The 14,624-nt window shown below is 42.6% G+C and overlaps 1 protein-coding gene and 1 long non-coding RNA gene across 2 annotated transcripts in view; one reads left to right on the forward strand and one right to left on the reverse strand.

Moving 5' to 3' along the window:
• prag1 (PEAK1 related, kinase-activating pseudokinase 1) overlaps positions 1-14,624 on the forward strand; it is a 47,660-nt gene that overhangs the window by 12,345 nt on the left and 20,691 nt on the right. Inside the window, exon 3 of the mRNA XM_017721057.2 lies at positions 23-1,557. Coding sequence (XP_017576546.1) covers positions 23-1,557 — 1,535 coding nt within the window. The remainder of the gene's footprint in view (positions 1-22; positions 1,558-14,624) is intronic.
• Positions 3,502-4,417, reverse strand: LOC119265409. The gene is made up of 2 exons (XR_005131638.1): positions 3,809-4,417; positions 3,502-3,609 (listed from the first exon to the last, which is right to left on the reverse strand). It is a non-coding gene; the product is annotated as an uncharacterized LOC119265409 (long non-coding RNA).

Genomic DNA, 14,624 nt, shown 5'->3' on the forward strand with positions numbered 1-14,624 from the left:
TGGGGTGTGCATTGTGTTTCAGGAAACCCAGAAGAGCCCTGTCGGACTGAAGAAGATTCTGGATTTGGCTCCTCTGTACATAGACAGCAATGGCTGCAGTAAGGCACTGAGGGAGGCCGTGCTGCAGAACAGTATTTCCAGCAAACTGGATTATCCTAGCAGGTTTTCCCCGAGTGTGCTCTCTCCCACTGGTTTCCCCAAAGACTCTGTGATAACCAGCAGTGTCTTCGTCACTCAGGAGGATGGCCTCAACTCTCATAGTCTAAAGGAGAATGGGAATCGTGACCCATACAGGCCACAGGTGGCCAAATTGTCCAAGAGCACTTATACAGGTCCCCAGGATTTGATTCTTCACAATCAGGGACAGAGAAACCTTTCAGGAAGCTGTGATGGGGTTGCAAACGTAGGGTCTCCTGTACAGGACAAGCAAGCACCTCTTGGAATTGTGGCCATAATGAGTGTGCCTGGAAATGGTGTGAACTTTGTGAGCAAGGAGATGTCAAGTGCTTCATCTTCCCCTGCAGCAACCCCTGACTCCCGGAATGTCAGTTTGTCAGACTCTTGTTCTTACCGCAGCAGCACAGACTCAATGAGCGGAACGGATGTTTTCCACACTTGTGGTCCTGAGAGTACCTCTTCTTCAGGGCAGGCAAATGGGCAAGGGGATGGTGAGCCAATCTATGCTGAGAGTACCAAACGGAAACGGCGTCCACAGGTCAGTGCAAAGCCTCAGCAGGTGGATGTGGAGGTCAGCAGCAATGTGGAAAATCAGAGGGCAACTATAACTGTCATGGCAGCCCACACAGAAGAGAACAACCGGACTTTCTACCTGAGCAGCCCCGATTCTGCTGTGAGCACGCAGTGGGTTCACTTCAGTCCCACGACCCCAGACGACCCCTCCAGCCCAGCTTTCAGTTGGCCATCTTCTCCAGCTACCACAGAGACGACCCCTATGACCTCCACAGCTTCCATCCAGATGAAACCCCAATCCAGCCCACCCATTCCCCCCAAGAGAAACTCCCGATCTCCAAAACTGGGCACCTCGAGCCTGTCCCCGGTTCCCCTACCTGAGCTTAGTTTCCACTTGACTCTGGTTCCCAAAGAGGTAGCATCCAAGCCACCTCAGATGGACACCCTTGCTAGCACTCACCTGGAGTGGCGACAGAAGCTCCACAGCAACTCCAGGAGTCTGGAGGGTCGTATTGAGGAAGTAGAGGAGGAGTGTGAGCCTGAGCAGGGGACTGCCCAGAAGGGAGTCCCTCAAAATGGGTCCAGCAGCTCCATCAATGGTCCTGCTGTCTGGGGGTCAGACGCGAAAGAACTGAACCCTGCAGGGAAGGGCGAGGGCAACTCCACACCAGGCACCAGCAGCAACAATAGCACCAGTCAGAAGCAGGCAGGCGTCCGAGCCCAAGAGGGCACACAGTGTGGCAGCATGCTGGCCAGAGCCAGCTCCAATCCAGCTCCGCTCACAACCTCTCTAGAGCTTGCTTCATCAGGGACTGCAGCCAGCACTGACCCCAAACCTCCTCCACCACCTCCCAAAAAACATCACAGGTAAGAAGCAGTTTTGTGGGTATTTTTGGGGTTGTGTGCTTTTGTTTGTGATTCCTAATGTTGACATTTGGACTAACTGGCAACATTCAGACCAGTAGATATTGAACCATTCTTCAGTAGATAAATGAATACATTTTACACCTTAAAATTGCTCACTTGGCACAATCTTATTCTTATTGAGTTTTATCTTTAGTCAGGTATTTTATTTTAGGTTCTTCTTTTAAGACTTTTTGCTCAGTTGTGAGAGATACGTAGTCATGAATATTAATGCACTTCCACAACTTATAGTACTGGCTCAGGTGCTCTATTCACTGAAATAGATGTGATATGCTTAAATGGAAATTAGCTGTGAAATTTGTGCAATACCAAGAGTCAATGAATTTGATAAAGTTCTTGAGGTTGCAAAGAATGACTTCTCATGGCTGATCATTTTGACTAGTTTTAGAAAACATGAATGCAAGAGTTTCCCTTATCCCTTCAAAACTAGGTGTCAGTTTCACTCTGAAACATTTCTTTGCTCAGCACCAGCTTGGTCCTAAATGAAATGTTTAGCATTCAAAAGGCATCCGTTTAGCATTCATTTAGCACTCTCGCTCAGTCTGTCTCTGTCTCACTTTCTCTTTCTCTCCATTTCAAAGCCCATCAGCTGACTGTAGCCAGTGTGCAGACCCCGTGCTTCTTTTGGGCAGATACACATAGAAACACACCATAACCCCCCTTGTTTGTTTCCAGCGAGGCAAGCCAGTTGTCTCTCTCTCATTCTTTTCTCTCTCCATCTGGGGATTATAGAGCCTCTATCAGCCTCCACTCCAGGGCCTCACACTGTTTGGACCATGCTAGAATCCATCTGAAAGAATTCCTTGTTCTTTTAGCAAGTTGTGCTAAGTTGTTCTACTAGCTGTAGTGTCCTTTCTTCTTGTCAAAACAAAGTGGGTCATAAAAATCACATTGTTTGTTTTTGTTTGTTTTGTCTTGGACATTGCAGAGTACAATGGCCTAATTCTGATTTCAGTGGTACCCATCAAAGAATGGATATTCTTGTCCATATTTTATTGCTTAAAGATAAAGAACTGGGGGAGTACATTTTCAGCATGCCTTCTTTTAGGCATCCAGCCAGGCGTTCTTGAAGTTTGAGGCATATTTTTAAATATTTCACTTTAATGTAGCCCATTTGTAGAAGGCTGTACTAGTCAACATCAGGGATGCTTGAGTAGTCAACTCTTCCAGGCCGCCTCTCAACTACGCTCAGCTATTTTGATGTGGAGACAAGCTTTATTTTCTGTCTGCTCCGGATGACTCAAGCAGCTGAAAGCAGAAGAGGGCCAAGGACGGCGTTTGACTCAGTCAAATGACCATATCAAAATAAACCCCTGCTTAGGTGGGCATGTTTACATTTAAAACACAACTGTGAATTCCTCTCCACTGTTGCTTAGCTGCTTGAAGGCGGGTTAAGATACAACAGTGTGTTTGGAGATGGTATCCAGGCTCCCAGACGCCTGTTCTAACCTGGGATGAGCTGTAATCTGTCTCTAGGACCAAGACGTTGGCAGTTATGCATTATCATACCTCCGTTCTTGGGGATTGATGAGGCGTGACATTCTGGGAGCTGAAAGCCGCCTGGGCCTGTGTTTTTTGCATGGCTCACTAATGCACAGATTACCCCGACACTCTTCGACTTGTTCCCTCAAAGCCTCTTCACCCCTGAAAGACTGTCCATCAGAAACCTGAAGTTTTTAAGAATGGAACAGTGGCCAGGTTAGAGACTCAGGCTGCGGAGTACCCAGTAACGTTTGCTGATCCTGTTTCAGAGAGACCCTTATTTTTGTTGTAATACTAGCTTGGAGATGCATCTGCCCCCTATTATTACACAGCTAACATGCTGCAGATAAAAATACCGTAGCACCCGCACATGTAGGAACTCGCCTGTGTAAAGGACTGATCTGCTTTTGGGTATTTTGTGTTTATTGTGCTTTCATTGGGATGTGCAAATGCAACAGGTAATGCTGCGCATAAAATCCTCGTGTTTTGACAACAAGCCGTAGACACTGGCTCCTGCAAAGACAAACGATCCTGAGGTCAGTTCCACTGAAGGGTTCAGTTTATGTACAGTACTGTGCAAAAGTTCAAGACCATCCTTTAATTTCCCTTAATTTCCAGTCAAAATGGCCATTAAAAACGAGTTACTCGTTTTTCAATAACAGCTAAGTATAATACTGGCATTTTCAGTATTGTGTAGTGTGTCACTCTTTACCTTTTATTCCAGCTTCCATTCTTTTCAAGAGACTGTTTCGGTTCCTCAAAGTAATCTGCAGAGATACTTTTTCATATCTCCGAAGTTCAGTCATAGAAGTTCGTTGCATTTTCTGCTGTTCACCATCCAAGTAATCCTGAACATATTCAAATGGGCTCTGGGGAGGCCAGTCCATTGTTCTGAGAACACCAGCCGCTCAGGAATGGATTTTTAGCAGCTACGCATCCTTTCAGACCCATAGTGTTGAGGTGTCTTTTCCAAAACAGTTTGGTGGTCATCCAGGTCTTCTTTGGTTGTCATTAAAAGAGCAGAGCAATAGGTGAGATGATGTAACCCATCAAATTCATACTCGACACAGTCGCTCCTCTTCCTTCCTCCCCAGGCTAAGCAGCATTGCATCCAGCTTAGCCTGAAGTCACAACCATAGTGGTGCAGGCTGAGCTATGAGCAAGCACTTTTTGGCCTGTTGAATCATTGAAGAAGCAGATGGTGGAGGAAATCTGTTTTCCCCATCAGCAACAGCAGAAGCTGAGATCATTCTGAAAGCAGAGCTGTCACATCAGCCGCCACTACAGCAGTGGCAGGTGTTGTAAGGCTTTGTAGTCAGTTGGATGCTCGGCCTGATTGCTTTTTGCCCGACACCTCAAAGCAGTCTCTTCACCAGAATTGGCTAGGCTAAAGAAAGTTCTAGAGAAATGTGATGGGGCAGATTTTTGCCCCTGGTGTTTTGCTTCTCGTCCAAGCCTCTCCATGCCCTAGGACTCACTCTACCCCACCTCCCCTCCTTTCACGTACAACAGAGAAAAGATAGCATGTTGCTAGGTACGAAAGTCTTGTTCAGAGCCGAGCTAGCACGCTACAAGATGCAGATATTTTAATACGCGGCAGTTCATGTCGCCATCGCTTTATTTGTAGGCAAGAGACTTAAAATACACCCGCAGTGCTTGTGGTATGTGAACTGAAGTGCCTAAAAGCATGATGTCTCTACCGTTAACCTCAGACACCTTTGCTGTCTCCTACAGAGGTAGGTGCAGGTTGTTCTTAGCATCTCTTTAGCATTTCTGAGACTGTGTTGAGTTTTTTTGTAACGTGTTCCAGGTTTTTGGAGGTTCTTCATCTTTGAGGCGGGTTTGAATCTGGTGTTGCTAGCGTGTAGGTAGCAAGTTGCTTTTGTGTTTTTTTTTGTTTTTTTTTTGTGGGTGTGTTTGGGGGGGTTCTTTCAGGCAAATCTCCTGCTGCTTGACTTAGCAGAAGCTAGACCTTAGCAGTGCTTCATGCTGCTCTGAACCCATCTGTTCACTGACCTTTCCAAAGGTCCTGCTGGACGACATGTCAGGAACATAACATCTACGCTTATTGTGTTCTATTTGATGTTTATAACAGCACAAAGTCCTTCCTCTATACTGAACTAATCCGCTCCCATGGGGAATAACTAACGTTGCGGCGCTTGGTATTAGAACTGGCTGGGAATACCCGTGAAATCATCCAAAAATGGACCGTTGTCGTTTGTAGGCTAGTGTATGCTGATTGCTATGCCTTTTAACTCTTGATTAGCACTTTCTGCTAAGGTAAAACTCTTCCAGTGTTACCTTGACAAGTGAATTCATCTTAAATCTAGTTAAACTGTCCAGTGTGTGAAATGCTCCTTGGTATTCGAGGCTCTCATGTGGACTGGTTGATCCAGTGTTGGCTAACTACTAGCTTACTCACCATAGCGACGCTAGTGCAAGCTTTAATGGCGCTAAAATGTTCTGTTGTTCTGTAAAGTCTCCGTTCTACTGTGGTTCTGCGCTTGTCCTCACATTAACTGAGATCTTCCTCATCTCCTCTTCGGTCTACAGTGTGAGAAATGAGGAACAGTCACTCTTTACAACAAACTCTTGGGGAAACTGGGCGAGTTTTCAGATTTACAGACGTGCTGCAGCACATTGTAAAGTGTTTCAGAGGTATTCTGAGCATAGGTAAGCTATGAAGGACCAACTGGGTGAACTGATTTGCTACAGCACCACCCTGAGACAGAGTACTGCTGTTAATAATATTAAGTTCATAGATTGTGAACCAGATAAACAACGACCTGAGTTTGTATTTGAGTGTCTTGTTTCTCCCTAATGGACAAGAAAACTTCATGATGAGTCTAAGGGACCAGAAAGAATGTTTGATTTTGAGACATTTTGGGGGTCAGAAAGATTAATTTGCACCTTGGATGTAAGGTTCTAAGTCATTTAATGTTGTAAAATATTCCAAAACAAGCAACAAATGTCTAGAAACAAGTAGCACCAATCCCAAAGTGAGACTCACTAGATATATCAACTGGATCCAAGTTCATTTCCTTTCCCTAGATATTGTTTTCTGCAGACTAACTGCCCATTTAGCCGGAGTTGCACCATTTTTTTTTTTTCCAGCCTAAGGTATTTCCCTAACACTCTCAACCCCGCTTGACTGTGCCAACTCTTGGCAGGCTCTTCCTGGCACCAGGAATGCCAGGCTCATGGCTGGCAGCCCAGATCAGACTTTCAGTGTAAAACGTAAAGGCATGATAACTGAGAGCAAGAGTGAGAACCAGTTCCCCTTCACAGGTTTCTGATTACATAAAGCCCCTACAGCATCCCTGCCCTTTCCTGAGGGACTGGTAAGCGGCTGGCGGCATCGATCCAGACTCACTGATGCGTGAACAGGTTTCACCTAGAAGCCACGATACCGGAACGTTGGAACTGGTTGAATCCAGTAAGAGCCGTGAACTGTGCTTGACTTGAACATGCTCTGGGCATGTCCGAATGAATACCAACACACTGCCAAACGCTAAGACGGAAAGATTTCACAGAGAGAGAGAGAGAGAGAGAGAGTTCCACCATATACCTGTATGTGGTTTTAAATATGGATGAGTTTTGTCAGAGGGGAGATCTCAGAGCCTTCTAGGTCTTCAAAGAAGGCCTAATGATCTCTGGGAACTGAAAAATACACACCTGTCATTTTTATTTATTAGAGTCATCACACTTGGCGTATTCAAGCTCTGCAGGTGTTGTGGTAATGCTCTCGTTTCATTGTGAACTTGTGCTTAAATATTGAAAAACCATGTAAAATCGTCCAATCAGGGTTTTTTTTCCCCCATTGTGGTTTTTAGATATAGTCTAAAATACTGTTTTAGATACAGTCTCCCATTGGTTAGGCTTTCCTTTGCTGAACTGAAAATCAATCAATCATGTTTTGATTTAAAATTCACAATGGATGGAAAAGACTGGTCAGCTTAGTCTTTCTGGAAGTTCTAGATACATCATTGACTGTGAACAGGGGTGCAACTACATTCTTTCTGAGGTGGATGCAAACATATTATTGGCGCCCCCCCCCCCGCCCCTTAACTTAAAGTGACTGAAAAAAATTAAAATCAAATATTTAAGCAGGCGAGCTAAAATAAGGAACTTTATAAACAGAATACAAATTAAATGGTAAGAGCAAAAAACAAGCAAAGAGGATTTAATTAAGAAGAAATAAAATAATTCAGAATAAACTGATAAGTGGACAGGCTAAAATGTAACGCAATAAAATAGAGATTAATAATTAGAATAATAAAATATAAGCACAAAGAAAGAGGGTTAAAACACCAAGTTTATATAAAAAAGTAAATTATGGAAATAAAATAAACAGTAAAACAGAAGACAATAAATAAAAGGAAGAAATAAATGAAATAAAAAGGTAAAAGGTGAAAAGTATGGAATAAAATAAATAAAAAGGTAAAACAGAAAATTTAAATAAATAAAAGGACCAAATAAATAAAAATGTAAAGGAAAACTCAACTAAAACAGTTACAGGCTGAATGTGTCTGAATGTGGCTAGAAACTAAGAGTTTAAGATGATTTAGTGCCAAGAGGGAGCTGAGCTTTAGACCAGGCTACCACGGTTAGGATATTAACTAGAGTGTTGACTAGCTAGGTTAGCTAGCTAAACAGGCTACTATAAAGAGCTATGGCTTGACTAATGTCACTCGTTTTGAAGTTAAACCGACAAAATAACCAGTTCAGGGTTAATCAGTTAATCAGGTCGTAGCTGGAGAACCAAGTTTAGCTTTAACGTTAGCTTGCTGCCTCACTGCTATCGTTCATCTGGCTGGCTGGGTAATATTAATAGGGCTAGCCTTAGCTAGCACAGTAACATACACCTTAAACTGAAAAGGCGACCTCTTCTGATTGTGTGAATCTATTCACATTTTTCTGCAGTTTTGACATTAATGGCCTGATATGAAGGCTAGGCTGCAATACGGTTTGCCACTGGCGAGTGAAATCATCTAGTTGATGTATCTCTATATCTCATTTCGAGGTTGTTCTATGGATATCTAAGGCTGTTTACTTATTTTCAGACATTGTTTGTTTTAAGTCTTTATCTTTTCAAATAGTCTTAATCTGCCAAAACCAGTAACAAACCTCTAGAGCTAGAAAAGCCTAAAGATGTTGAGGCGTTAGCTTAGCGCTAACATACTGTTAAACATCCCACAGGGGCGCTAGAAGAAATTAGCATGATAGTAGAGGTGTTTGTTTCTCATTTTCTTGACCAAGATTTGGAAATTTATGACCTGAAATGAAGGCCTAGCTCTAGTAGTCATGGCTCACCACTTGCGAGTGGAATTTTAAGTCTACTCCTAGTTGATGTATCTGTAGATCTCATTTTGAGATGTTTGCACAGATATGATAAAATAGTGTAACTGATTTCTAGACTTTTTCTTACTAGTTTGCCTGTCATTTGGTAAAATGGTGCCAGTCTGCCAGAACAAGTACCAACATCTTAACCTTCAACTGCCAAAACATGTGAAAGCATTACCTTAGCTCTAATGTACTAGAACCCTACAATGGGACAAATTAGCATTGTAGCAGAGGTGTTTTTCCTCATTTTCTTAACAAAGTTTTGTCATTTAGGACCAGAAACGAAGGCCTAGCTCTAGTAGTCGTGATTCACTGCTGGCGAGTGAAATTTTAAGTCCAGGTCTAGTTATAACTCAAACATTAGCTTAGCACTAACATACTAGAAACCCCATGAGGGCGTTAGCAGAAATTAGCATTATAGCGTAATTGGGGTTTTTCTCCTTTTTTGAGCCAATTTTGACATTTATTGCCTGAAATGAAGGCCTAGCTGTAATGATCACAGTTCTGGACTGATTAAAATGGTGAAATCCAAAGCAAGGGAGATGGAGAGAGAGCGCGATAGAGAGAGAGATTAAGACAGAGAGGACCAGAGTTAGAGTGATAAAGGTTGTGATAGCTCCAGTTGAGTTGGCGGGTGATTAATATGAAGGAGATGCTTTATTGCTCTGTGTGTGTGTGTGTGTGTGTGTGTGTGTGTGTGTGTGTGTGTGTGTGTGTGTGTGTGTGTGTGTGTTCACATGACCCTTTCACAGACAATGAGCTTCATTCTCCTCATAGATTAATAAGTATCTGACTGCAACAACTCCAGGCCTGTAAACCCCAACCACAAACGTGTAACTGTTTCATTCATTCTCTCAGTTACAGCTGATCTAGGATCAGATTCCCCTCCATTTAACTCACTATGGGCTAAAATCTGGCTGATCTGTTAGGCGTTACCTGATAGTGTTGTGAATTACCTATAGATTGCCAGACTAGCTGTTTTTAACATCAGGTAATGCACTGAGTATTTTAGATGGACAAAACTAATCAAGCTTGTTTACTTTTAAAGTGTAGGCCATGTTTATATCAGTCTAAATACGCCGTCTGTCTTTGAGCTCTCTGTAGCAGCGCGAGGCAGCCGTTATCATGCTTGTTAAGCCGATAAAGCCGTGCTGCAGTCCCCTGTGATCGGAATGCCTTCCCCGCCGTTATGTTAAAGTTAATAAATACAAAAAAAAGACAAAACCTGTTATAGTTACAGGCCTTAGCTCGCTCATACAGATTGCTGGTGAAATGTGACTTATTTTTATTTATTTATTTATTTATTTATTTATTTGCTAGTTTTGAAGGGAAAGCAACAGGATGCCAGTGCAAGTGTATCTCACCTTCAGTGAAATCCTCATCTCTTATATTGTATTGTTTTGTAATGTATTGTGTAACAGACAGTCTGCTTTGTTCATTAGACATTAAGAAATCAAACTGAGGTAGACAGAAGGTCTGAGATGGTTTGAGTGTGTGTGCGTGCGTGTGTGTGCGCGTGTCTGCGCGTGTGTGTGCGTGTGTGAGTCATGGGAAACCGTGTCTGCAGCTGCCTATAAAGTGTGTCACTGTGGTTTTGGTTCATATTTACCTCGTTTTTGCGTCAAGTGAAACCACACGGGGTCTTTATTTAGAAAAGTGACCTTTTAGTATTGCTGTTTGCTCACGCAGTCAGAAGTGTATAATGAATATTAACTGGCAGTATGTACTGTCTGCTCACTGGCCACTTTATTAGAAACACGTACCTTGTGCTTCCACTCACTGGCCACTTTATTAGAAACATCCACCTTGTGCTTCCACTCACTGTGGAACTCCAAGTGAGGCGTTTCTGATAAAGTGTCCTGCAGATGTGAGTATTGAGAATCAAAGCTCAGACCACAGCTGCTCTCAGATGTCGCTCTGTCCTGTGATTATGGCGTTTTGAGAGTATATTCAGCTCTATTAATACAAAACAGGACCGGCATTCATTTCTGCTCACGGTCCAGTAATAGAATTTAGTGTAGGAAACGGTCAGTAATGTCCGCTTTCAGAAGAGATGATGGAGACAGACGTGCTGCAGAGAGTGAGAGTGAGGAGAAATGCACACTCGCCACTCCTGCAGCAGCTGCATTGATCACCACGAGCTTCCCAAGGTCAACTCAGACACAGGGCGAGAGACATGATGGGAGACATGATGCGCTCTCCCTTTCTTTCTCTCTCTCTCTCTCTCTCACACTCACACTCACACACACTCACACACACACACACACACACACACACACACACACACACACACACACACACACACACACACACACACACACACACTTGCTCTCCCCTTTTTCCTATTTTTCTCTCTCTCTTGTTCTCTCACACACACACAATTTCTCTCTAGCTCTCTCTTTTCTTTTTTCTGTCTCTTACTCACACACATTTTTCATTTATCTCTTTTTATCTCTCCTGTCTCTCTACAGTCTTTCTCTTTTCTTCTTTCTCTCCATCTCTGTCATTCTTCTATCCCCCTCTTTTCTTTCTCCCTTTCTTTTCTCTCTCACACTCTCTTGCTGGCTCTTCATCTTTCTTTCTTTCTTCTTTCTCTCTCTTGCTATCTTTCTTTTTTCCCATTTTTCTCTCTCTCTCTCACACTCTTTTCTTTCTCTCTCTGCCTCCCTTCTTTCCTTCCTTTTTTTTGTTCCCTCTTCTTTTCTTCTCTCTTATATTTCTCTTTCTTCCCCTCTCTCCTTTTCTATCTCGTTTTCTTTCTCTGTATTTTTTTTCTCCATTATTTTTTCTTACTTCTTTCTCTTTATGCCCCCCCCTCCATCTCTCTCTCTCTCTCTCTCTCTCTCTCTCTCTCTCTCTCTCTCTCTCTCTCTCTCTCTCTCTCTCTCTCTCTCTCTCTCTCTCTCTCTCTCTTTCTCTCTTTCTCTTTCTTTTCCTTCCTCTATGGTCGTCTCTCTGAATTTAAAGTTATTTATATGAGTCTGTTTCCCGTCTTGATCTGATAAATCAACACACTTTGTCATCTGTCTGCCACCTCTCTGTCTCTGTCTCTGTCTCTGTCTCTGTCTCTGTCTCTCTGTCTCTCTCTCTCTCTCTCTCTCTCTCTCTCTCTCTCTCTCTCTCTCTCTCTCTCTCTCTCTCTCTCTCTCTCTCTCTCTCTCTCTGTGTCTGTCTGTCTGTCTGTCTGTCTGTCTCTGTCTCGTAACTGCTCCCATTTGCTGTGAATTTTGTGCTCGTCTTTAAGTGCACTTTCATTAGTGGATGCTCTGTATTGTCATGTCACTGAACCTGTGCAGCTAATGTATGGCTCAGTCTATGCAACACTAAAAAAAAAAAAAGAAAAACACTGTTCATACACTGTATGGCTAAAAGTATGAGGACACCCCTCTTAGTTATTGAGTTCAGGTGTTTCAGCCACATCCATTGTTAACAGGTGTATAAAATCTCCATACACAAACACTGGCAGTAGAATGGGTCATACCGCTAGGTCTGCCATAGGCAACCGTAAGTGCTATTACTGTGGAATGAAACAGCTGAAGTGTGAAAACGTCTTTAGAAGCTAGTTAATCATTTTCTGAAGTAAATAAAGTTGGTTGATTTTGTTTTTTGATGTTGAGGTCTGGACTCTGGGGTGGTCAGTCCATTGTTCAGCTTCTTTGTTTGATGTGTCCGTCTCCTTTTCTCACTGAGGTTCTTCTTGACAGCTACACATCCTTTCAGACCCACAGCGCTGATTCGTCTTCTCACAGTGGAAGGATGGACAGAAACCCCTGTGGATGTTTTCAGATCTGAAGAAGCTTGATTTCCTCCTCTCTCTCAAAGATGAAAGCTTGAAGTGCTGTTTATCTGATGAGGCAGGTTTGGTGTCTGCCAGGTCTTCCAGGTAGTTGTTAGGAGGCCCGTTTTCTCAGGAGCTTTTGAACAGTTTTTGTCCTTTTTCCATTTATTGTCCGCCCACTTTCTGCTTCCTTATACAAGTGGATTATCTCATATCTGATCTCCTCAGAAATATTTTCTGAAAAATGAACACATTCTACGTAAGGACTGTTTTTGACTAGAAGTTCAATAAATGGATCTGCCTGTATGTTTAAATTGAGCTTAACTGTGCAGTCAAACCTAATACACATTTAATACATCATCCCGCACATAGAACATATCTGTATGTGTAAATGTCTTTGTATGGATTCCTACACACACACACACACACACACATACACTGGTGCCAGTAAACCCTGACTCGCTTCATTGGCTTGTCCAATCAGGGGAGATTTATGGTTCCCATGGCAATAGGATGGACAAATTAAGATAAACGTGCCATTGTCCGGTGTCAGAAGAGTGACCTTGGAGAAGGAGACGCAGCCGCTGATTGGGTTATCAGAGAGTGATTTAAGGAATGAAAACACACCTGATTCTGAAGCAGAGAGAATCATTTTTACAAACCTCTCCAAAGGAAAAGTGGAATAGCAGTGAGTGTGTACGATGACTTTAGGATGCACTATTGGATGCATTAGTTTTCTAACAGTTATTTTTTTTTTTTTTTTTTTTTTTTTTGTAAGTCAATCAGAATCAGCCCTAATGACCTGACCTGCTGGCTGGTTTTAGAACATTCTGTAGCAGCATGAGATGTGCATGAGATGTGCAGCCTTCCACACACCTCGCTGAAGCTTGGACATGGGCTTAAAAGATTTTTCCATTGTGATACGATTGTTAAAATGAAAAATGGTGCTACGTTTTGCTTTAGCCACTTTATTATTTTGTTAAGAGGCAGTTTATAGGACGTGTAGCAGAAACTACAAAACCACACAAAACAGCAAACCATACCAAGAACTATAAAAAAGAACTACCCCAAAAATAACAACCATTCCACAAGAACTACCAATCAACACCAAAAATGACCAAAGAGCCAAGCCATACCAGAGACTGCCATCAAACCATACCAAGAACTAGCAAACCCCACCAAAAACAAACCAAACCACACCAAAAACTACTCAACCTCACTAAAAACAACTAAACCTTGCCAAAGAGCTCAACCATAAAAATCACACCAAACTTAAAAAAACACCAGAAAAGACAAACCCTTCCAAGGATTGCCAGACCACACCAGGAACTACCAAACCATACCAAAACAACCAAACCATGCCAAGAACTACCAAACCACACCAAAAACAACCAAACCCTACAAGAAACTATTTAACCATACCACAAACTACCAAACCCTACGAAGAACAACTTGACCATACCAAGAACTACCAAACCCTATGAAAAACAACTTAACCATACCAAGGACTACTAAACCATGCCAAGAACTACCAAACCACACCACGAACTACTAAGCCCTAACACGAACAACCAAACCATACCAGAAGCTACCAAACCATACCAGGAGCTACAAGACCACACCAAAACCAACCAAACCATACCATGAACTGCCAGACCATTTCAAAATAGACAAAAGAAATTTACCATACCAGGAACTACGAAATCACACCAAAAACAACCAAACCACACCAAAGGAACCAAATCATACTAGAAGCTACAAAACCACAATAAGAATTACCAAACAATATTTTGTTGGCCTCAGAGGTAGCAGACATGTAACACATGGATATCCTCCACCCTTCCTATTCCACAGATTGTATTGGTCCTAGTGGGTCTGAGGAACGTCTTTTTATTCTGCATCTAAATGATGATTTGTACTGATTTCTTAAAACGTCAGGATGCTTTGGTGTGAAACGCTCTTCTAGAGGAACTTACCGAGTCAGAACTGCTCACAGTGGTGGTGATAGGAACCAGACGTCCACCTCTAAAAGCTCCCTCACAGAAAGTTACTACATGGTTATGAATTCACTGCCTGATGTCTGAGACACTGTTTTACGATAGTTTTGAGAAGATTTTGGCGTTAAACTCCACTCATGGTGGAGGGATACATAACCTGCAGGGCGCTGTGAGGCAAAATGGTCCCCAAAGAAAACTCATATTTTCCACAATTTTCCATCATCAACATTCCATATAAACTCAGAAGACGTTTCTTCTGTTCACTGGTGGTTTTGGACAGTAAATAAAATGTCTATTTGTGTTGTAGTCATGGCGACCCCTGGTTCCTATCACCACCACTGTAAAGACATTCTTCAGTTTTTTTTGGTTGTTTTCTGCATTTTGCAGTTGGATGTCACAGCACTGAAGAG

This window comes from Pygocentrus nattereri, chromosome 16 (genome assembly GCF_015220715.1).
Source record: "Pygocentrus nattereri isolate fPygNat1 chromosome 16, fPygNat1.pri, whole genome shotgun sequence".
NCBI lineage: Eukaryota > Metazoa > Chordata > Actinopteri > Characiformes > Serrasalmidae > Pygocentrus > Pygocentrus nattereri.